Source organism: Leucoraja erinacea, chromosome 23, assembly GCF_028641065.1.
Source record: "Leucoraja erinacea ecotype New England chromosome 23, Leri_hhj_1, whole genome shotgun sequence".
NCBI classification, from domain to species: Eukaryota; Metazoa; Chordata; class Chondrichthyes; order Rajiformes; family Rajidae; genus Leucoraja; species Leucoraja erinaceus.
The window spans coordinates 20,241,431-20,264,492 of NC_073399.1; the positions used below are offsets into that span (position 1 = coordinate 20,241,431).

A 23,062-nucleotide genomic window follows, 5' to 3' on the forward strand; every position below is an offset into this window, starting at 1 on the left:
CTGGTGTGGTTCTTCTGGAACTTAGGAAGTTTCGGGCAGATCTTGTACAGGTAATGAGTATGATGATCTGTGAGTTGAGCCAAAGGGCTTTGTAACCCTATGTATTGTCTTTCCTGCACTTTCATCGATTCAAAATCCTTCAAATTCCATTGTGAGGACTAATTGTATCAACGCTGAGGACATCCAAGGCTGTTCCTTCCTAATTGTGTATCATTTTGGTGGGTCAAGAATTCCCAGGTAGGTTCCCTCCTCCCAGCAAAGGGTTTAGAATTCATCAAAGTGGACCATGTTCTGATCAGCATCTGTAATTGTAATAGCCACCAGAACATTTTCTAACCATTAGGATGGAGAAAGAGACAATTGATCCAATGAAACTGAAGATACGTGTTGCTCTACTGTACTCTGTTTTCTCCTGGATATTATACTGGGGTCCGTTCCATTTTCTTTAAGCTGCTACTAGAAGATGTGTTCAAACTGCAGTCAAGGTGTTCAGGCCTTGTTTATGGCTTTCCCATAGTGCATGGTGTGATACTGAATTTTAGAGGAAGGGAAAATTAAAGCTGCCAGATACCACATATAAAATCCTTGCTGGAAGTTCTGTGGTGAAATGATATAATGTGTCTAGTCAACAGAATGCATCCTGTTCCTCAAACATGTTGAACTTTGCTACAACCATGTAGGAAAGTGAAGGGCAGCGTTCAGAGTGGGAGTAAGTTTGAAAAATAATGTGAGGAAACTAGGAGCGTGTTGATACTTACAGACTGAATGGGAGTATTTTCCATTCCGCCAATATTGATTTCCACCAATATAGAGGAGACTACATTGTGAGTGGCAATTGAAGTAAGTTAAATTTGAAGAAGTGCAAGAAACCTGGGCGCAGCGGTAGAATTGCTGTCTTACTGCGCCAGAGACCCGGGTTCGATCCTGACCAGGAGGGCTGTCTGTTCGGAGTTTGTATGTTATAGGACCAGTGGATTGCTCTTCGTCTCGCCTCTACCCTTCGACCTGTCCAGCATGGGAGACCCTAATAGGAGACGAATCTCCCGATGGCATAGCTCTAGGGTTCACTGAGACACACTAGCTCCCCGACCACGACAAGGTTGCAAGGTTGTAGGTTAATTGGCTAGTTATAAATGTAAATTGTCCCTATCGTGTGGGGTAGTGTTAATGTACGGGGATCGCTGGTCGGCGCGGACTCGGTGGGCTGAAGGGCCTGTTTCCACGCTGTTTCTATCTCTAAACTAAACCTGCAGCACCAACAGATGCGTTTTGGGCTCTGTACAGGGAGGAAGGGGATAACGGGTACATGTGGCATTTCTTGTTCTTGAAGGGAATGTGCCAGAGAAAGGGTAGAGATAATGAGGCTTCCGAAGGGATCAGTCCCTTTGGAACATGGAAAGTGGAGCAGAGAGGGAAATTAATTTGGTTTTGGCGTCCAATTAGAAGTCAGATTGCGGACGATAATTCTTTGAATGTGGTAATTTAGGTTAAATGGAATCCTAGCTTGTTTCTGGTTGGGAGAAGAAAGGTATTTGAAATGGTCGAGGATGCAGTTAACTGGGGAAAGGAAACCCATGGCTGAAGAAACAAGAAGACAATGAAGAACCATAGATATTGAAAATGACATAATCATAGCAGATATGAAGACAACTAGAGAAAAGGCAGAAATATAATCAAATGAGAGGTTGTGGGCATTGTGAATATTAGCACAGACCTACTGCCAAATGTGATACGAAGCCTAAATAGGGAGTGGATCAATTAGAGATGGGTCATTGGGAAGGTCAGTATTAGAGGTAAAGATGCAGTTTCTTGCATTAAACGATGTTGACTGTACATAATCATGTTGAGCTTTACCAGGTCTGTAAAGACTTCCTTTGTAATGGAATGCAGCATTTTACAGTGATAACAGCCATTGTGTTAATAACCTAGTGGTAAGGCCATTGTACTAGTAAGACACTTGCACCATGCAGCAGACCACATTGACCTACATGTAGGTATGTTACAAAACCTACCTGAATCGTGGCTGAGCATCTGCCCCTCCCCTTGTGTGTGATTTTGGAGCTGTTTGGAGGAGGCGGGTTTAAAACCCGATTTTTACTAGGCTGTTCCAATCGCAGATGTTCAGCCTAGTAAATCATTAACGGAGAATCGCTGCAAGACCCGGTCCCAAAAGCTATTATTAGTTTTATAGGCCTCGAAGAGTAGATATAATAAATTTAAAAGCTCTCGTTCATTCCGCAAGCTCTGGCAGCCCCAGGGTTTTATAAAGCAAACAATTAAAGGTATGTACCTTATTTTTACATTAAATGGGGCATGTATATAACCCTATAATTATAATTTTCTATAGCGAGTAGCTCATTTTGGGCTTTTTATATCCCCCAGTATTTTTCTCGGCATTTGAGGGCACTAATCCAGCGCGCTGTCAACATTCTAAACCTGCGCGTTCCACATGAACCCACTAGAAAACCGATTTATTTACAGCAATTGAACACTAAATTCCTTCCATTTGGCCTATAAATTAATGTAAATTAGATATAAAAATCATGTTATATTGTGAATTATTTGTGAATAATCTTTGGACACTTAGGCTATTTAAAAATGTTAATCTTTCCTTAAGAAATGTGCTTTTGACTATCTAAGATCACAGCTTTTTTGTAATGCCCATTGAAAATCAATAGGGAACAAGATGCTAATTTCCGAGTATGAAAATGGTCATAACTTTTTTAATACTTGAGATATGAAAGTGAATTTGGTGTCAAATTAAACTTATTGTTATGCTTTATCTGATGGGATAAATTGCAGACTTGATTTTTTAAATCTCAAAATTTTGTAACATTGCTACTACATGCTGCTGCCATGACCTGGATCCCTGGTAGCAAGAACCGAGATGTACCTCTGTCCCAAAAATCCTGTAGGACCTTGGGCTTGTAACAATTCAAACAACATCTGTTTAAGAGTGGCCCTATGCACTAAAAGCAACGGGCCTTCAGAAAAGCTGGCCCTTGGGAACAGAGACATAACTGGGTAAAACATCACTCCCAACCATCCTTGCCAACAGCCTGCTTCTTCCTGGAAAACATTTTCAGCATTCTGCCTATGGGGTGAGCTGCCCTGTGCTTCATCTGTTTAAGACGTCTTATTTCTCATATATTTTCAGGTACATTCTGTCCTCTCAGAATACCCACGTAGGTCCAGTTACATAACATCCCAAGTCCTATTCTCAATTCCGTGACTAATGATGGCCAATATGCCAGAAGCTTTCTTCGCCAACCTATTTATCTGTGAAGCAGTTTTGGGAATCTATGTACTTGTACTCTTAGATCCCTCTGCTCCACAACACTAACCAGTTTGCTGGCTTGCCTTCCTAAGATGCAATATTTCACACTTATCTGAATTAAACTGCCATTTGTCATTCCTCAGCCCACTTTCCCAGCTGATCAAAATCCTGCGTCGTTTGTGATGACCATCTTTACTGTCTACAATACCACCCATCTTAGTGTCAATCTTCTTGCAGATGGTGGCAATTGGGATGGATTGATCTGCTGTATGTGGAGGCTGGTGAGGTGGGAAGTGAGGTTTTAGCAAACGCTGTCTTTGCTCTACTCGGGAGGAGTGTGGACGTAAAAAAAGGGATGCTAAAAGTAGATGAGATACAGTCATGGGTTCAGTCAATTATGGTAGACCGGGAACTGTGGTTCTGTGTGAGGGAAGACTCCTCTGGGGCACTTATTGCAAAGCCCCATTATAAGAGGAGATATGATGGAGATGGAGGGATGGGAAGAATAAATTGAGCTCTTATTGGAGCCAGAGTAAAATGAAGTGTAGCAGAGATAGCTTTGGGAGTCCTTTGGCTTGTAATGGATGGCGGGCTCGAGCCTGTCCCGAGTTGGAGACAGGAAAATCTAAAAAGAGAAGGGAAGAGTCAGAAATGAACCATGTGAATGTGAGAACATGATAGAAATAGGCAGAAATATAATCAATAACATTTGAGTTCTGTATCAGTGCAGGAATCAGCACAGCACAGTCATAGATGTGTCAGAAGATAGACACAAAATGCTGGAGTAAAGCCCCTGTCCCACGATGCAAGTTTACCCAAGAGCTCTCCCGAGTTTAAAAATAACCCCCCATCAAACTCGTCGTACTTCATCACGAGTATTTTTTTACTCTTGGAAATTTTTCAGTGTTGAAAAAACTTCACGAGTTTCCGCGTATCCCGAGTACTTGCCGTTAGCATTACGAGGCGCTACGAGACATCCACGAGCTCGGACGTACCCGCTACGTACATTCTACGTACTTTACAACGAGTTTGATTTTTTTTTTAAAACTCGGGCGAGCTCTTGGGTGAACTCGAATCGTGGGACAGGGCTTTAACTCAGCGGGTCAGGGCAGCATCTCTGGAGAAAAGGAATAGACGACGTTTCGGGGCGAGACCCTTCAGAAGAAGAATAGGTCTGAAGAAGGGTCTTGACCCGAAACATCACCTATTTCTTTCCTCCAGAGGTGCTGCATGACCCGTTGAGTTACTCCAGCATTTTGTGTCTATCTTTGTTATAAATCAGCCTCTGCAGTTCATTCCTACACATGGATGTGCCAGAACAAATTGAGAGAATTGGCCCACTGCACATGGCTTGGGCCCAAACATCTCCCCTTAGCTATGCCTTTTGTTGTTGAGAATGTGAATGGAGTTGAAGGCAGAGTTGTTCATTGTGAGGATGCGTTAAGCCAAGTGAATGATTCTATTGTTGAAGGGAAACCGGTTGAACAGTGGTGGGACCATGGTCCAGAGGGAGGGGTGTCTGCCAGTTAACGTTTGGCCTCTGAGTTGTAGAAATCAGTTTGTCAGTACACAGTACAATACCACTCTTGTTATCTGAGTCATGATTCTTACATTGGATTGACTGGCCAAATAAAGTCCTGTAGCTCCCCAGCTAAGTCCAGTGGGGCAAATGTAGACCCTACCAGGACAGTCCTGTTTGTGGACCTTGTATATCATGGGTAAGTGATGGAAGCAGGAAGTGTGGGTCAGAGCACCATCAGTTTGGAGGCGATGGAGGAGAGATCTCCTGACATCTGCGACAGTGATGGGAGGTGGTAGCCTGGTGTTCATTCGTGAGGATGTAGCCCAGGAGTGGGTATGAGGAGCTGTCCAAGAATTGCAGTCTTGCCTCTGCGAAGTAGGGGTCAGTCAGCCAGTCTACGATGGCACCGTCCTTGACTGCAGGAAACTCCATCTGCCCATTTCTTTTACCCTATGTTTGCTTCCACCTGTCACCCACCTCTCATGTTCCAACTCCACCCCTCCCCCACCTAACTATCTACCTGTCATCCTTCAGCCTCTTTGGTGTACCTGTCACCTGCTGACCCTTGTCTCATTCTTCCCCATCAATGGTTTAATGAGTGCAAGATTCTACCTGTGATCTTTCCTGTTTTGTTCTTTCAATCATAATTAAATCATACAGCATGGAAACAGCCTTTGGCCCAACTTGTTTATGCTGACCGTTGTCCATCTATGCCAATCCTATTTACCTATGTTTGTCCCATACCCTTCCAAACCTTTCCTCACCATGTACTTATAATTATGTTTCTTAAAACTTGTAATTGTACCCTCCCTGCAGATTCCTCTGGCAACACGTTCCATATAGCCACCACCCTTTGCATGGAAAATCTTGCCCCTCAGATCCCCTTAAAACAGTCCTCCTCTCAGCTTAAACCTGTGCCTCTCTTAGGCTTCACTTGGATCTATCTATCTATCTATGCCCCGCGTGTGTTTATATATACCCCCTATAAGGTAATTCCTCAGCTCCTTCAGGGGAAAAAATCCCAACCTATCCATTCTCTCCTATTCTCTATTCAGGCCCTCTGATCCCAGTAACATACTTGTGAATGTTTTCTGAACTCACTCCAGGTTAACCATGTACTACCAGTAATAAGGTAACCATGGATTAATGGAGAGTATTCTGGTGAAAAGAGGTGCAAGATGATGAATAGTTATTTCAGTCACTAATGCTTGTGCCTTTCTGTTCCTGCAGCGTTCTAACTATTTGCACAGAGAGGTTATGCAACTGGCACAGCAATACCCAAACGTCCGTGTAACTCCATGGCGGATGGTCACAATATGGGGAGGGGCAAGCCTACTGAAGATGTACCTGAACTGCATGAAGGATCTACTGGAAATGACTGACTGGCACTGGGACTATTTCATTAACTTGAGTGCCACCGACTACCCCACCAGGTCAGTTTGAATAAACGGGAAGCAACATGTATGAGTCTCCGTTTGGAACTCTTGAAGCAGTGTATCCACTTTGAAGGAAATTACCCGAAATTCGGGAAATTCTGGTTGTCTTCGGGTAATTTTAAGGAAATGAATAATTTCGGGAAATTTCTGCATCCGGCCCGCGAATGGGTGTAAAGGTAATACACACAGCGCTGCCGGTTTGGCACTCAAAGGTTTAAACGGAGCACTGTCAGTTTAACGTGTGGGAATTTAAACAAAGAGCAGTCGACTGCAGCGCTATGGGCTTTAAACATAGCGCTATGGCCACAGCGCTATGGGTCACAGACTGTTCGGGAAAATTCTCGTATAACAATGAGTCTTTGGAATTCTTTTTCTCAGTGGAAGTTGAGCCTTTGATTATTTTTCAGGCTGTGGTAGAATTCTGGATAAGCCTAGTGGTAAAAAGTTACCAGTGGGCGGTGGGATTGCAGTTACGTTGGGATTGGACTTGATCTTACAGAACAGTGGGTGGGCTCAAGGGGCCGAGAGAGAGGGAGGGAGGGTTGGAGAGAGAGAGAGGGAGGGGTGGAGAGAGGGAGGGGAGGGAGAGTAGGAGAGAGAAAGGGGGAACAGGGAGAGAGGGAATAAGAGAAGGTAGGAGGAAAAGGGAGGGAGAGGGATGGAAGGAGGGAAGGAGAGTGGGAGGGAGAGAGGACTGAGACGCATGAGAGCAGATTGAAAAAACGAAGACAACGATAGCTGTTGGAGGCAACAAAAGCTGCCTTGCATAACTGTACAAGTGAGTAACAAGCAGACAGATACGGTATAGTTACATAGAACTGTTTTGCCCTGTTCTTTGTGTTGTTAACATGTGCCCGGGAAAACACCTAACAATAAATTGCTCTAATATTCCAAATGATTGAGGAATGTGACTATAGGCTTCTCTGATGATGGAGCATCGGTGGTGAAAAGTGTTTGATCTGGTGTTGCTGCAGACATGGTTATGGTGTTTTGGAAATGTCTTCACTATAAAAGCAGATTGCTGGATGATTTCAGCAGGTCTGGCAGCATCTGTGGAGGGAATGGAGTCTATCCATTTCCTCTATGGATGCTGCTTAATCCACTCATTTTATCCAGAACCTTTTTTGCTCAAGATTACAGCTTCTGCAGTCTCTTGTGTCTTCTTCAAGCTAGCCTTGTCCAAGACGCCAGAGGTGATGGAGAAGGCAATGGGGACTCTATCGGGTGCTTTTTGTCCAAGGCATATAGTTCAAGAGTTCACAGAGCATCTGCCTAGGGTGGGATGTGGATTGCAATCATGATGACAGAGGTGAATTCCCTTGAGAGGAAGAAGGGAAGGCACTTCACTGTTTGATGTTGCAGGTGTGAGGAGCAAGAGTTGGACAAGACTGACGCGAATGAGCACAGTGAAGAGGTTACCATAGGTTAGGCACACCACCTCTCCCTTTTCCTGATGACGCCTTCATGCAAAGGACTGAGAAACCTTTGGGCTGAAGGGCAGAGTCTGGAGAGCTGAGGATGAGCCATGTTTCTATGACCCTAGAGTTTTCAGCATTCCAGCTCCCTGTGGGATAGCAATCTTGAACTTGGTATTATTTTCTATGAACTGTATGTTGGCCAGGAGGATGTTGTGAGAGTGGAGCGAATGTAGGCCTCGATGCTTTATTTGTAGTTGGAGGACACCCTGGTGACCATGTTACTGGGAATAATGGAGACCTCCCTGGCACTTCCAGACACTACTCACTGTGCCTGTGTGCTGCAAGGTCAGGATCTCCATGTTTGGCGGTCGCAAGATTGATAATTCATCTTAATGGTCACTTTCAAACTCAATTTCTTTAGGACCTAAGTATCTATAGAAACTTACCTGTTTTCATATATTTGGCTGTCAATCTAGTATGCAATTGTTTTCTTATTAATCATTCATTTCTGTTCCTTAAATTACATTCAATTTTCTTTTTATTTATTTATTTTTTTTTTATTAGAAGTACAGTAAATTACAATAATACACATCAGATATATCTTATTACATTTGTTGTACCACTTCGTTTTTCGAGCTTTAAAAAAGATAGAAATACAAGAAGTAAGGAAAGTGAGCAAGAATCGTGAAGGTGCAAGAAAGTGTTGGGAAAAGAAAGCCCCTTAGGGAAGAAGTTAGAGAAGGAAGTAAAGAAAAGAAATAAGACCCTAGAAAAAAAAAGGACAAACAATCGCTCTATTGTAACACAAAACTCGCAAAAAAGGATATACCAACCGTGTTTTAAAAAAAACCAACATTATTTTATACCCCCCGTTACCAGATCCTGGTACCATTTATATTTTAAATTACTATTGCACCTTATGCTTGTAATAGTTCCATAAATGCAGACCACGTCTTTTGGAAGTGGTCTGCTTTGCCTGCTAAGAGGAGTCTCATCTCTTCCAAGTGTAGTGTTTCGAACATGTTTGAAATCCACATTTTTATTGTTGGTATTGGAGCATTTTTCCAAAATTTGAGTATAAGCTGTTTTCCCATTATTAGCCCGTAATTAAGTAAGTTCTTTTGAAACACGTTTAATTCGGGGTTACCTTCCGATAGTCCAAAAATGATCCATTCTGCTTTTGGCACATATAGTAAGTGTTTATCCCAGCTCTCTTTTGAAATTTTTATAGCTAGAAAAAAAACTTGGATTGATTAACATTTATTGAAAAAAGACTTGGCGATTACATTGATTAACATTTATTACGCTAACGTCCCCGTCAGCTGCAGCAGAGTTGGGGACAGTCTGGTCCCTCCTCCCACCCAGAGTCACTGACCACGCTGCACCGGCACCGGGCTCCGACCCCCACCCCCACACCGGGGTGATTTACCCACTCCCGGGCCCCGACCCCTGCATTATTTCACTGTGCCAAGGATCGGAGGGGGGGGAGGGGGGGGGGGGAGGAGAGAGGGGGGGGGCGAGAAGAGAGAGGAAGTGGTGAAATATTGTGTTGGGGGAACAGGTTGCATTGGAGGGAACAGGAGAGTGATGGAATATTGCGTTGGGGAAGCAGACCCAACGGGTCTGCACTTGATCTAGTTTAGGTTTGAAATACTATGCACAAAATAACAATATTCAGAAGCTAGTAAACTCAAAACAGGGTGTACTCAGCTCTGATCAGAACTTTATGTTCTTGCTTTATGTCATTCCATTGCCAAATATGCTTGCCTGGTATGGAAATGTTCCAACCACAGGAAAAAAGTTGACTCATTCCTAGACAACACCTCTTGAATCATTACAGCTTGGCTGAAACCATCAATGGATGGTTTTGTCTTCACTGGTTGAAGACAAAACCTGTGCCTGTGAACATCCAGAACACTCTAGCCAGCTAATGCAGAGTAACAGGCAGAGAACATAAGACACCCCTGTTCAGTCACTACAGACGCCTGACGATATTCAGGAGTTTCTTCGTGATTGTAGGAGTAGTCTGCCCACAGTTGTGCCCACCATCAAAGAGATGTGACAGAGGCCTGAGCACTTGGGTCAGTCTGGACATTAAGGCAGCCTGGTGGCTTCCTGCCCTAACAGGAGGTTTGGACCAGACGCTGCCAGAGAACCCAAATTACCAAATGAAGAATAAATGCGCAAATTGGGAGTTAGTCTGCCAGACTAGAGACGTACAGTGAAAATGTTTGTTGTGGACTTGGAAGACAGCCCCTGCATGTATCAACGTGCAACTGAACAAGATGGAAAAATATGAAGAAACAAGGAACTACAAATGCTGAAGTAACTCTGGGTCAGGCAGCATCTCGGAAGAACATGGATAGGTAACATTTCGGCTCAGGACCCTTCTTCAGACTGATTGTGGTGGAGGGGGAGCAGTGGCGTAGGGTGGGTTTCGAGCGCCCGGGGCAGTTTAAAGTTTTGCGCCTCCTCATTAGCAGGGCGGGGGCGTAGGGTGGGGGCAGCGGCTGGGACGGCGGCAGCAGCAGCGACAGCGGCGACCTGGCCACGGAGCTGGGGCGGCGACAGCGGCGACCTGGCCTCGGAGCAACAATTTTTTTGCGCCCCTAAAAATTTAGTGCCCGGGGCAACCGCCCCACTGGCCCCCCCCACGCTACGCCACTGAGGGGGAGGGGGAGGGAGAGAGGAGGGGCTGGACAAAGCCTGGCAAGTGAGGTGGATAAATGAGTTTTTGCTTGGGATGGTTGGACTAAGGCCAGGCATAAAAAGATAGAAAATTTGAGGTAAGGATTGAAGAATTCAGCCTGAAGTAGGGTCCTGGCCCGAAATGTTACCTATCCATGTTCTCCAGAGATGCTGTCTGATCTGTTGAGTTACTCCAGCACTTTGTTTTTCATGAAAAAATACGACTGATGGATGGGGACGGAAGGTGCCGAAAGGCCTTTACCCGGCACTATTTTTCCTACGTTCTCTGCAGACTTTAAAACTTGGTATAATTTGCTCCCAGTACTGACATCTTGTAGCCATGTCACAGAACCTATTGCCATGTCCAAGTTGGATTTGCAAGGAATACATAATTGCATCACCCACAACAGTAATATGACTTGCTGTTCCAGTATTTTATCACACATTTCTTATTTCTTTGAACTGGTTTATTTAATTGGCATCTTGCCATTTGCCCTTCATCTGTAATGAGTAAAAAAAAATATTTACAACCATTAGCTTACTATCTTTCATTTGTTTTAGAACTATTATTACGATCGTATTAGGATCCACTCGGACCCTGGCCCTAGTTCAGACACTGTCATTGCAGCACTGACATATTGTACAGGTCGGTTAAAGATCTGCCAGGATACCAGCAGGAAGCCTTCTGCCACACAGCTATCTCTGCTCTCATTGCTATTTTCTTTCGAACCCAGCTAATGCTTTTAATTTATTTACTAATCAGAAATGAGGTTGATGGTCCTAATTCCCTCGTTATATCCCAGGAAAAGTGGATCCAGACTGCAGCAGCAAAGAGTTTTGATAAATGTCGCGGTGCTGCAAGGTCTAGGCTCAGAGGCGCCCTGAACGTTTGTGGACCATGTCATTTGTGATTTCAGAGAGCAGAAGGTGAATCCTGCAACAGCCTCTGAGGCGCCTCCTTGTTTCACCTGATGTCAAATTAGTATCTCAGTGCTCCAATTTTGTTGAAACGCAAAATAAATATTCCAACTCTAGTCTTTTGAAACTCTTGGAACATGTCTTATATTCATTCAAGGGATGTGGGTTTCATAAGCTGAGCCAACATTTAATTGCCCATTCCTTATTGCCCCTGAGAAGGTGGTGGTGACCTTTCCTCCTGAACTGCTGCCGCTCCTGAGATTGGGTATTGTTAGGGAGTTCCAGGACTTGGTGAAGGATCGATGGTATATTTTCAAATCGGGAATTTGTGCTGCTTAGGGTTCAACTGTCAGGCGGTGATGTTTCCATGCTTTTTTTTTTTGCCCTGTAGCTGGTAGAGGTCGTAGGTTTGGAAGATGCTGTCTAAGGAGCCTTGGTGAGGTGCTGCATGGTATACTGTCGCGTCGGTGGTGGAGTACGTGAATGGTTATGGGTGGGGTGCTTATCACATGGGCCGTTATGTCTGTATGGTGTCCAGCATCCTGAGTGTTGAAACTGCACCCATCCAGACAAATGGAGAGTATTCCATGGCGCTACTGCAGGGATGGACAACATTGTTCTCATAGGGGCCAGGACCCATGTCTCTGAGCGGATGGCGGGCCACATCTGTCGCAATAGTTAATAAATGGAGGATATAATAATACATACTAACTAAACTTTGACATATTTATATATTTAACCTATATTATGTCTACTGAACATAGCAGTTAGTTTGAGACACTGGTATTGAAACTACCCTCATCCCTCTCTAATAAACGTCATGTAGACCCTTTGTTACCCTCTCTTTCCCCCTTCCGGAACCCGCTGAGCACCAGGCACCGCAGCCGCTGCAACTGCAACAGCACTTTTACATCAGTGGAACCGCGCCCACCAAATCAACCAACCCTTTGCCCAGTTCGTGGAATTATATCCGTTCTGATTTTTTTTGTATCAGGAAACAGGATTGCTATGAGCATTAAACAAGTCTTTATGTCGCTGGCCAACAATATTAAACAGTCCAAAGAAGTCTAGATGATGGGGGAAATAATGCACCTGCGGGCCGGATGATTTTAGGTTATGGGCCAGATCTGGTTGCCGACCCCTGCTCTACTGACTTAAACTTTGTGAATGTTAAACAGGTTTGAGGAGTTAGGAGAGGTGTTGTTCCCAGCTTCTGACTTGCTACTGAGGGCACATTGTGTACATGGCTACTCCTACTCCAAGTCAGTTTCTGGTTAATGGTAGTCCACAGGATATTGATAGTGGAGGATTTGGTGATAATAATTCCATTAAATGTCAGTGGGGGAGAGCTGCGTTTTCTTCTGTTGGATGTCGTCATTGCCTAGCACAGTATGTGGTATCAATGTTACCTGCTACTTAACACCCCATGCTCGCATGCCCCAAGTTCAGGTCTTGCTGCTTTTTTTTTGTGCTTCATTATCTGAAGAGCTGCAAATGGTACTGCACATTGTGCAAACATCCACAAACAACCCTATTTCTGACCTTACGACTGAAAGAAGGTCATAGATATAAAAGTTGAAGATGGTTGGGCCTAGGACACCACCCTGAGGAGCACCCACAAAGATGTCCTGTGGTGAAGACCAACCACCCCATCTTCCATTGTGCTTGATATGATTCCAAACAGCAAATGGATTTCCCCATGATTTTTGTAGATTTCCTTGAATCTCTCTTTAGTTGTGACCTGAATAATACAGGTCTTCCCCAGATTATGACCATCTGACATGTAGACAGTTTGTACATATGTCCAGAGGGATGGACTTGCTGGTTCCTGCAGGGCTATTGTAGGTATCTTCTGCAATGTTGGAACTTGTTTTGTGGCCCTAGTGTTATTATGCACCTGCGGGCCGGATTTATGCATCTGCACCGCCGACGATTTCCTGCCGGGATTACAGCTTCGCCGGCGGTGCAGATGCTGGGACACCAACACCAGCACGGAGCGGGCGATGGCTTACTGGATCGCCTTCGGGTAAGCTCCGGGGCACTGGGAACGCCGACTGCAACATCGCTGAGCTGCAGAGCGTCCAGCCGCGGGCGGGCGGCCCAGGATTTCAACACCGCGGGGCCTGGTGTCCGAGTTCGCCAGTGTCAGAGGTCCGGCCAGTGCGGCCTGAGAACTTTGGACATTGCAGTCTTCAGGGACGAAGCGGCCGCTTCAGTCCTGGCCGCTGAAGAATGTTCACCCAACGCCGATGATCCAGCTTCGCGGCAGAGAGCCTGAAAACATCGAGTTGGCTAAGGAGGCCACATATAGACCCCGACCTCGAGTGGACTATGAGGGGGAGAACTGGATATTTTTAGTGCCTTCCCTCACAGTGAATTCTGCTGTGGGGGGACGTTTCATGTTGATTTCTATAGTGTACTGTTCTGTGTCTTTTTTTCTTTTTTTTTCTCTTTTTTGTTTTGTATGGATATATTGACATTTGGTCTGTTCTATTAATTTAATCAAACTCTGTAAAGCACTTTGGTTCAAATACTGGTTTTGTTGAAAAGTGCTATATAAATAAAGATTATTATTATTATTATTATTATTGCAATTATTGTTTGTTTTTTGTGTGTACGTATGTGTGCGTAATATATATGATCTGTATATATGTGTATTTGTGAGTATGTGTGTATATATACACACTGACCATTGTTTTCTCTCATTTATTATATTGTTTACCGTGTACTATGGTTACATATTCTGTTGTGCTGCTGCAAGTAAGAAATTCATTGTTCTATTGGGGACATATGACAATAAAACACTCTTGAGTCATTGCACCTTGCAGAGATATCTGAATGATCTGAAATTCCCAGGTTTAACTTCAGATTGCCCTGGAGTGGTCTATGTTTTTATTCAAATATACTGCCGGTGGCTACATTTTCAACGTGAACTATTTGAGTAACCAACAGTTCTCGGGAATAGACCCTGTCATAACCTGTGGAAGACCTGTATCAATGTAGAATGGAACATCTTCACTTTGATATCATCTTATACTACGGAACATTAGTTATATGAGTTCTGAAATCAAATCTTTTTGGTGCTGGGAGACCACGATATTAACTTTGTGTACATTGCCCATTGTTTTCTTAAAAAGTAAGAAAAATGGATTTCTGAATTTCTAGTACAGGGTATTCGTTTGAACAGCAAATTGTACAGACATAAAATTTATCTTAATTGTCAAATTATGTAAATTTTTATCCGTGCGTTAGAACAACAGAGGAGGACAAAGGGGTTAATTAAGAGGGAAAGAGCATGAAAGAAAGCTTGCGGGGTATATAAAATCTGACTTAAAGCTTCTTTAGTTATGTAAAGAGGAAAAGATTAGTGAAGACAATTGTAGGTCCCTTTCAATCAGAGACAGGTGGATTTAAAATGGGAAACAAGGAAATGGCAGAACAGTTAAACGAGTACTTTGGTTCTGTCTTCACCAAGGAAGACATAAACATTCTCCCAGAAATACTTTGGGACCGAGGGAGGGAGGAACTGAAGGTAATCCACAGTCAGGAAATGGTGTTGGGTAAACTATTGGGACTGAAAGCAGATAAATCCCCAGGGCCTGATGGTCTGCATCCCAGAGTACTCAAGGAGGTGGCCCTAGAAATTGCGGATGCATGGTGATCATTTTCCAATGTTCTCTTGACTCTGAATCGATTCCTGTGGACTGGAGGGAAGCCAATGTAACCCCACTGTTTAAGAAAGTAGGGAGGGAGAAAATGGGAAATTATAGACCAGTTAGCCTTACATTGGTGGTGGAGAAGATGCTTGAGTCGATTGTTAAAGATGTTATAGCAGCACATTTGGAAAGCAGTGACAGGATCGGTCAAAGTCTGCATGGATTTACGATGGAAAAATCATGCTTGACCAATCTTCTGGAATTTTTTGAGGACGTAACAAGTAAAATGGATAAGGCAGAGCCAGTGGATGTGGTGTATCTGGACTTTCAAAAAGCCTTTGACAAGGTCCCACACAAGAGATCAGTGTGCAAAATTAGAATACATGGTATTGGGGGTAGGATATTAACATGGATAGAGAACTGGTTGGCAGACAGGAAGCAAAGAGTAGGAATTAACGGGTCCTTTTTCAGAATGGCAGGCAGTGACTAGTGGGGTGCCGCAAAGCTCGGTGCTGGGACCTCAGTTATTTACAATATATATTAACAATTTAGACGAGGGAATTAAATGTGACATCTCCAAGTTTGCAGATGACACAAAGCTGAGTGGCAGTGTTAGCCGCGATGTGGATGATATGAGGCTGCAGGAAGACTTGGATTGGTTAGGCGAGTGGGTAGATGCATGGCAGATGCAGCATGTTGTGGATAAATGTGTGGTTATCCACTTTGGTGGCAAGAACAGGAAGGCAGATTATTATCTGAATGGTGTCAGATTAGGAAAAGGGGCGGTGCAACGAGACCTGGGTGTGCTTGTACACTGAAAGTAAGCATGCAGGTACAGCAGGCAGTGGAGTAAGCTAATGGCATGTTGGCCTTCATTGCACGAGGATTTGAGTTTAGGAGCAAGGAGGTCCTTCTGCAGCCTGGTGAGACCGCACTTGGAGTAGTGTGTGCAATTTTGGCCTCCTAATTTGAGGACGTACATTATTGCTATTGAGGGAGTGCAGAGTAGGTTCACCAGGTAAATTCCCAGGGTGGTAGGACTGACATATGATGAAAGAATGGGTCGACTGGGCTTGTATTCACTAGAATTTAGATGGGTAAGAGGGGATCTTATAGAAACAGAACATTCTAAAAGGATTGCATAGGCTAGATGCAGGAACAATGTTCCCGATGTTGGAGGAGTCCAGAACCAGGGGTCATAGTTTAAGAATAAGGGGTAGACCATTTAAGACTGAGATGAGGAAAAACTTACTCACCTGTGAATCTGGAATTCTCTGCCAATGAAGGCAGTGGAGGCCAATTCACTGGATATTTTCAAAAGAGAGTTAGTTAGCTCTTGGGGCTAAAGGAATCAAGGTATATGGGAGAAAAAGCAGGAACGGGTACTGATTTTAGCCATCATCATATCGAATGGCAGTGCCTGCTCGAAGGGCTGAATGGCCTACTCTTGCACCTATTTTTCAATGTTTCTAATTCAAAGTTATTTTTACTGGTGTTTCACATGCAAATGTTTTATCTTTGTACTGCATATGTTTAACGGCAGAATATCTTCCAATGATCCATTCAAAAACATTGCACTATTATTGCTGTACATGCCCTTCCTCTACTCAATCTCTTCCCACCATATCTCTCCTAAACATTCTTTTTTATTTCCTTCCTCCCCTACCCTTCTAACGGATACTTCTAACAGCATTTATTGCTCATTTCCTATCCCTATTTGCTGTAATTAACAGTTCCTATTTCATGCAATATACAGTCGCACTCCTAGTAGCTCGGTGACCAGACATTAAGACTTTTGCTACTTCTGCAAAATTGATCAGGCTCAAATAACGCAAGTTCCATTATTTCTCAACTCCTCTCTAAAATGGTAACCCCATGCAGGATGGCTGGTGTAAGAAATTGAAAAACAGCACAACTACACTGAAAGGCAATGTGTGAACTTTGTTAGAAGGTGCAAAGCTTTGTATCTCACCTGCGTTACACCTGCCCTGGGAATATTTGATGAAGCACTGTAAAGGGAGCTTTATTATCGAAAGGTACAGCACTGAAACGGGTCCTTCACCCCATAATTATGCACCTCAACTGCTTTGTACCTGCTTGAGAATGTATCCTGAACGTGCAAAGGGGAATTTGCTCTATCTAATTTGTTGTACACCTGCCCTTGGAGTGTGTGATGGTGCAGGAGAGAGAGAGTTTGCATTATATGTAAACTGCATTAGTACTTGCCCCAGAGAGGATAGATTCTAACCAACATGGAAAATGTTCAAGTCCCCAACATTAAGGTTTTTCAAAGAAGAAATTCTGCAGCCTGAAATGAAATTGAACAGTCAGAACAGCATAGATTTCAAAGAATCTGACAGGTACTAATGGGGCTGTCCCACTGTACGAGCTAATTCAAGAGTTCTCCCGAGTTTCCCAGATTTGAACTCGAAGAATTGGGTAATAGCTGCACGAGGGTACTCGGGGCTCTCGTGGACATTTTTCACCATGTTGAAAAATCTTCACGAGTCTTCACGAGCTTACCGCGTTTCCCGAGTACCCGCCGTTAGCGTTACGAGCCGCCAAGAGACGTCCCAAGCTCCGACGTACCCACAACGTACATTCTACGTGTTTACCACGAGTTTGATTTTTTTTAAACTCAGGAGAGCTCTTGAATTGGCTCGTACAGTGGGACAGCTCCATAACTGTGAAATATAGAGGAGAAGTTTGCTAAGTTTTTTTTACTTGTTAATTTTTTAAATCGTAGGACAAATGATGAGCTGATGGGATTCCTCTCCAAGTACAGAGGGAAGAACTTCCTGAAATCACACGGCAGGGATAATGCCAGGTAGGTGCTGAAATGTAGACTAATACTTACAAGTTGTGACTAATCTTCTTGCATCCCCAGAGCGTGTTAACCCCCCTCTTGTGTCAGCCTCGGAAACAATCCAATTGGATCAGCAACAATGGCATTGCAGAGTCAAAGGTTTCTATTAGTCAACCAAGACGGAGACAATGATCTCCACTCCAGATTACACTAGCTGTAGCAGGTTGGAAACATAGATAACTGCATAGTTGTACCCCAGTGAATACTACTCCAATTTTACTTCACTGATAAGCTTATGATGGGTGAAGCTATTCATTCTTTGAAGCTGAGTACATGAATGAGATGACATACTGAAGGAGATATTTGTGGATAAGTTGCAATGATTTTTCCCACAGTCTGGGACACCGAATCACTCCGGATTATTTCTCAGATTCCAGCAGTGAAGCCGATTATTGTAATATCTGAAATGGATACAACAGCTCGCCACTCATCTAACAGCAGAGCCCTGGCTTTGATGTTCTTTGAACGCTGGTGAATGGACGATGGATTCTCTGTGCTGCGTGCATCCATGATTCTGTCCATCTGGATAGTCAGTTGATAACAGCTACTACGTGATTGTTAAAAGCAGAATGGATGACGTGGGTTTGAATGGTGGGTTATTCAAATGCCTACGGAGGGCGTTATTTTAATTTTTTTAATTTCAAGTTGTGTTGTTACAGTGAATGGCACATAGAGCAATGTGGATTTATGACCTTGACACCTCACCATTCTCATGCTTGAGTTTAGCTGTACATTTGTGATTGTTCACGGGTGGCCTCAGGAGCCTGGTGTAGATGAGCAGAGGAGAACAAAATTAACAATTGGCGTAAAATATTCCGCCTGCTTTCCTCCATTATGTTGCAATGTGTTGCAGACTCAGACAGGAGTTCCTCAGGAGAGTGCCCTGAGCCCAACTATCATGTGTGGGGCTGCTTCATTAATGACCTTCCTTCCAGCACATTGTTCTGTCATTGTGCAGGCAGATGCACAGTTTAAGTTAGCATTATGGTTGGCACAGAGATAGCGGGTTAAAGGGTCTGTTCTGGTGCTGTACTGTAACACATAAATGGGGATATTATCTTATGCCATTCAAATAAATTTCAAATTTACCCAACAAATAAACCAGCCCATAGAGCAAGATATGTAATTGTTGTACAGCACAGAAACAGGCCTGTTGCCCCACCATGTCCACACTGTCCTTTTTGCCCACCTGCATTAAGCCCACATGCACGCATTAGGACCATATCCATCTGTGCTTTGCCTAATCGTGTCCGATAAATGCCTCTTAAACCTAGTATTTACGTCTGATTTTACCACCACCTCCAGCAGCGTTCCAGACATCAACTACTCTCTATGTATTTTAAAAAATGCTTACTCTTCAAATCCTTTTCAAAACTCCTTCCTCTCACTTTAAACTGAGCCTCTTTCTTTTGGTAGTCTAGCATGGGAAAATAATTTCAAATTCAATAGTATGATTTGATTGGATACTGGGCAAAGCTTTTCACCAGAGATGACAACAATAAACCAATACCAACAATATTCGTCCTTGCTACCCGTAGGGTAGATCTCATGCTGCCCAAGGGATTTTTCCATCCTTATGGGCCTGTGCCACAGACAATTTTTCAGGCGACTGCTGGCGGCTGTCAACTCGCCGGCATTCGCATGAATAACCGTCGACTGGAACGGCGACTGTCAGAGTGGAGAACGCGCGCGCGTTCACTCACACACTCACACTCGCACCACACTGCGACAACTCTGTACGACCATCAAATGGACTCCCCGGCAACTTCCCGCGCACACTAAAAAGTTGCCTGTGAAACATCCAACACCTCCACCTTTTTAATACTTGCATGTACTAGTGCATCAACACACCTGTCCCTGAACTCACTATCCTCTACAACCTTCTCCTTGATGAATATACTGTAGACAAGTATTCATTTAGGACCTTGTCCACATCCCAGGCTCCATACATAGATTACTATTTGGTCCCCAAGGGCACACACTCTTTCCTTAGCGAACCTCTTGCTCCTAATATGCCGATTGAATGACTTGGGATTCTCTTTAATTTTAACTGCCAAAGATATTTCATGGCCTCTTTGCTCTCCCAATTGTTTTCTTCCAGTCTTTCCTGGCATCGTAAATATTCCTCAAAGGTTTGTGTTAAAATATGAAATGCAGTGAGAGGAAATCCTTCAACTAGGAACAAGATAAAAATTTCCATTCAGATTTACTGCATTTGCCTCTGAGGATCTTTAATAACACCAAGCCACTTTAAACTATCAAAGTTTTCTCTCTTCATCTCACGAGGGCATGAATCCTTACTGCAATGCAGTCAGTAGATGGCAGCAGACCTTTGTCTACCCAACTTATCTTCATATGAATTTGGACATGCTTTGGAACAGACTAATCTTTTGTAAAGTGGATAATACTCGAGCCTATTTCTGATCTCACTTTATGCATCTGTACAAAGAGAATATTATGTTTGGTTGTGATGAGTTTACCATGATTTAAATATATGCGTGGGTGGCCAGCGATTGATGTTTATATCTGAAGCAATTAATCCCAGCTGGGAGAGTAGTGGAGTTGATGCAATAACATTTATGTAACTGGGACTAGAAAGCAAGACATGAAGCAGGCCACCCATTCTGACATCTGCATATAATGTTGGGAGAGAAACGGTCAGCTCGATAGTCTGCTAAAATGTACTGCCTGAATTCACACTTGAAGGTGCTTGATACTTGTCAAACTGTACACCAAAATGTTTCTGCGAGGTCAGGTGAGGAGTTAGAGTGTGTGTGGGAGCAGGGTAGATGAACTCTACAGATTTAACACACTTATTTCTGCCACAAACATGTACAGAAGACATATTTTTGATGCTGAGATTTCCATGATGATATAAATGGTCTAATATTAAAGAAAGGCTACAGTTTCTCTGGTTCATTGTATCTTCCTTGTATACATTTCTCTGTTTCCCTTTCCAGCCTATTTATTCTTAAGAGTAGCTGTTTTTCTCCATATGTTTCTGGTAGGCTGGATTTTTCAGGGAAAAACTGCTCTTGGCAATTACTCTGGAACTTACTTCATACTCCTCCTTAGAGAAATGCTTCATTACATGGGCTCCAATCCAGCTGGAGATGGAAACCCTTTGGCAGTCTCTATTAGTTATTTTCTCTCATCCATTAGCCAAACAAACCTTGCCTAAACCATCGAGGTAAAGACAAATAAAGATCCTCTTTAACCTCTTTGTCCACTGGTGTATGTAAACGGTTCTCATAATCCACCCATCCATGTCCCCTCATAATGTTGTATACCTCTTTCATGTCCCTCCCTTACCTCCTCCACTCCCACAGAGACATGCTCAGTTTATCCAGTTGTATCTCACAACTGAAACATTCATCCAGGAAAAATGTTGGTGCATCTTTTCTGCACTCTCCATTGCACTTGTGTCCTTCCTGTAGTGTGGTGACCAGAACTGCACACTGTATCCCAATGTAGACAAAAGTGCTGGAGAAACTCAGCGGGTGCAGCAGCATCTATGGAGCAAAGGAAATAGGCAACGTTTCAAACTGAAAAGACTGCAGAAAATAGTGGACATTGATTGCACAGACCATCACTGGTATTGACCAGCCGCCATAGAAGGAATCTATGGGAAGAAATGCCTCAAAACGGTAGCTAATATGATCAAAGACCCACATAATCCTGGCCATGCTCTCATCTTGCTGTTACCATCGGACAGAAGGTACAGAAACCCAAGAACCATAGACACCGGGATCAAGACAGCTTTGTTTCATCAATTATCAGGCTCTTGAGCTACTCCTCACATCCCTATCTCTGCAATGATCTACCATGAACTTAGTTTTGGTTGCATTATGCGCTTTACATTTACACAGTTACAGTCTGGTTACCTGGTATTACTGATTATACATTTATTGTATATTTATTTTTTATTGGGGCTGTCAAGCTGCAGCAAGTAAGAATTTCAATTATCTGTTCCCATTTGAATATAACTATTAAACACTCTAGACTCTCTTGAGTACAATACCAGGCGAGTGATTGGACCTTCGTCCACTCTTAATTTCTATTCATATGAACTTATTTGAAGCATGTTCTAAGGTAATCTTCCTCATTACTGCAGTGATTGACTCCTTGATCAATAATGCAATGCCCACTCCCCTCTCTTTCCATCCCCCAACTATCCTATCTAAAACTTATCTTCCCTGGAATATTGAGATGCCGTCCTGCCCTTCTTTCAACCACACTGTGGTAATTGCCACAATATCATGTTTCCATGTACTGTTCAATGCTCCAAGTTTTATTAGCTTTAGAAATCAGGCTCCTTGCATTAAAATAGATGCAGCTTAGTTTCTAATCCTCCTGTGTGCCTTATCATGCCCATGTTTGATAATACCTGGATTTTCCTTTAATGCTGTCAGGATCTCACTCAGAATATTAGACCCATTCTGTTTCATATAACCATATAACAATTACAGCACGGAAACAGGCCATCTCGGCCCTACAAGTCCATGCCGAACAAATTTTTTTTTCCCCTTAGTCCCACCTGCCTGCACTCGTACCATAACCCTCCATTCCCTTCTCATCCATATGCCTATCCAATTTATTTTTAAATGATACCAATGAACCTGCCTCCACCACTTCCACTGGGAGCTCATTCCACACCGCCACCACTCTCTGCGTAAAGAAGTTCCCCCTCATATTACCCCTAAACTTCTGTCCCTTAATTCTGAAGTCATGTCCTCTTGTTTGAATCTTCCCTATTCTCAAAGGGAAAAGCTTGTCCACATCAACTCTGTCTATCCCTCTCATCATTTTAAAGACCTCTATCAGGTCCCCCCTTAACCTTCTGCGCTCCAGAGAATAAAGACCTAACTTATTCAACCTATCCCTGTAACTTAGTTGTTGAAACCCAGGCAACATTCTAGTAAATCTCCTCTGTACTCTCTCTATTTTGTTGACATCCTTCCTATAATTGGGCGACCAAAATTGTACACCATACTCCAGATTTGGTCTCACCAATGCCTTGTACAATTTTAACATTACATCCCAGCTTCTATACTCAATGCTCTGATTTATAAAGGCTAGCATACCAAAAGCTTTCTTTACCACCCTATCTATATGAGATTCCACCTTCAAGGAACTATGCACGGTTATACCCAGATCCCTCTGTTCAACTGTATTCTTCAATTCCCTACCCTTTACCATGTACGTCCTATTTTGATTTGTCCTGCCAAGGTGTAGCACCTCACATTTATCAGCATTAAACTCCATCTGCCATCTTTCAGCC

At 43.4% G+C, this 23,062-nt stretch overlaps 1 protein-coding gene across 1 annotated transcript in view; it reads left to right on the plus strand.

Annotated features, from left to right (window-relative positions):
• The window catches only part of LOC129708363 (xylosyltransferase 2-like), a 79,479-nt gene that overhangs the window by 47,460 nt on the left and 8,957 nt on the right, over nt 1-23,062 (plus strand). Inside the window, exons 4-5 of the mRNA XM_055654053.1 lie at nt 6,030-6,232; nt 17,662-17,742. Coding sequence (XP_055510028.1) covers nt 6,030-6,232; nt 17,662-17,742 — 284 coding nt within the window. The remainder of the gene's footprint in view (nt 1-6,029; nt 6,233-17,661; nt 17,743-23,062) is intronic.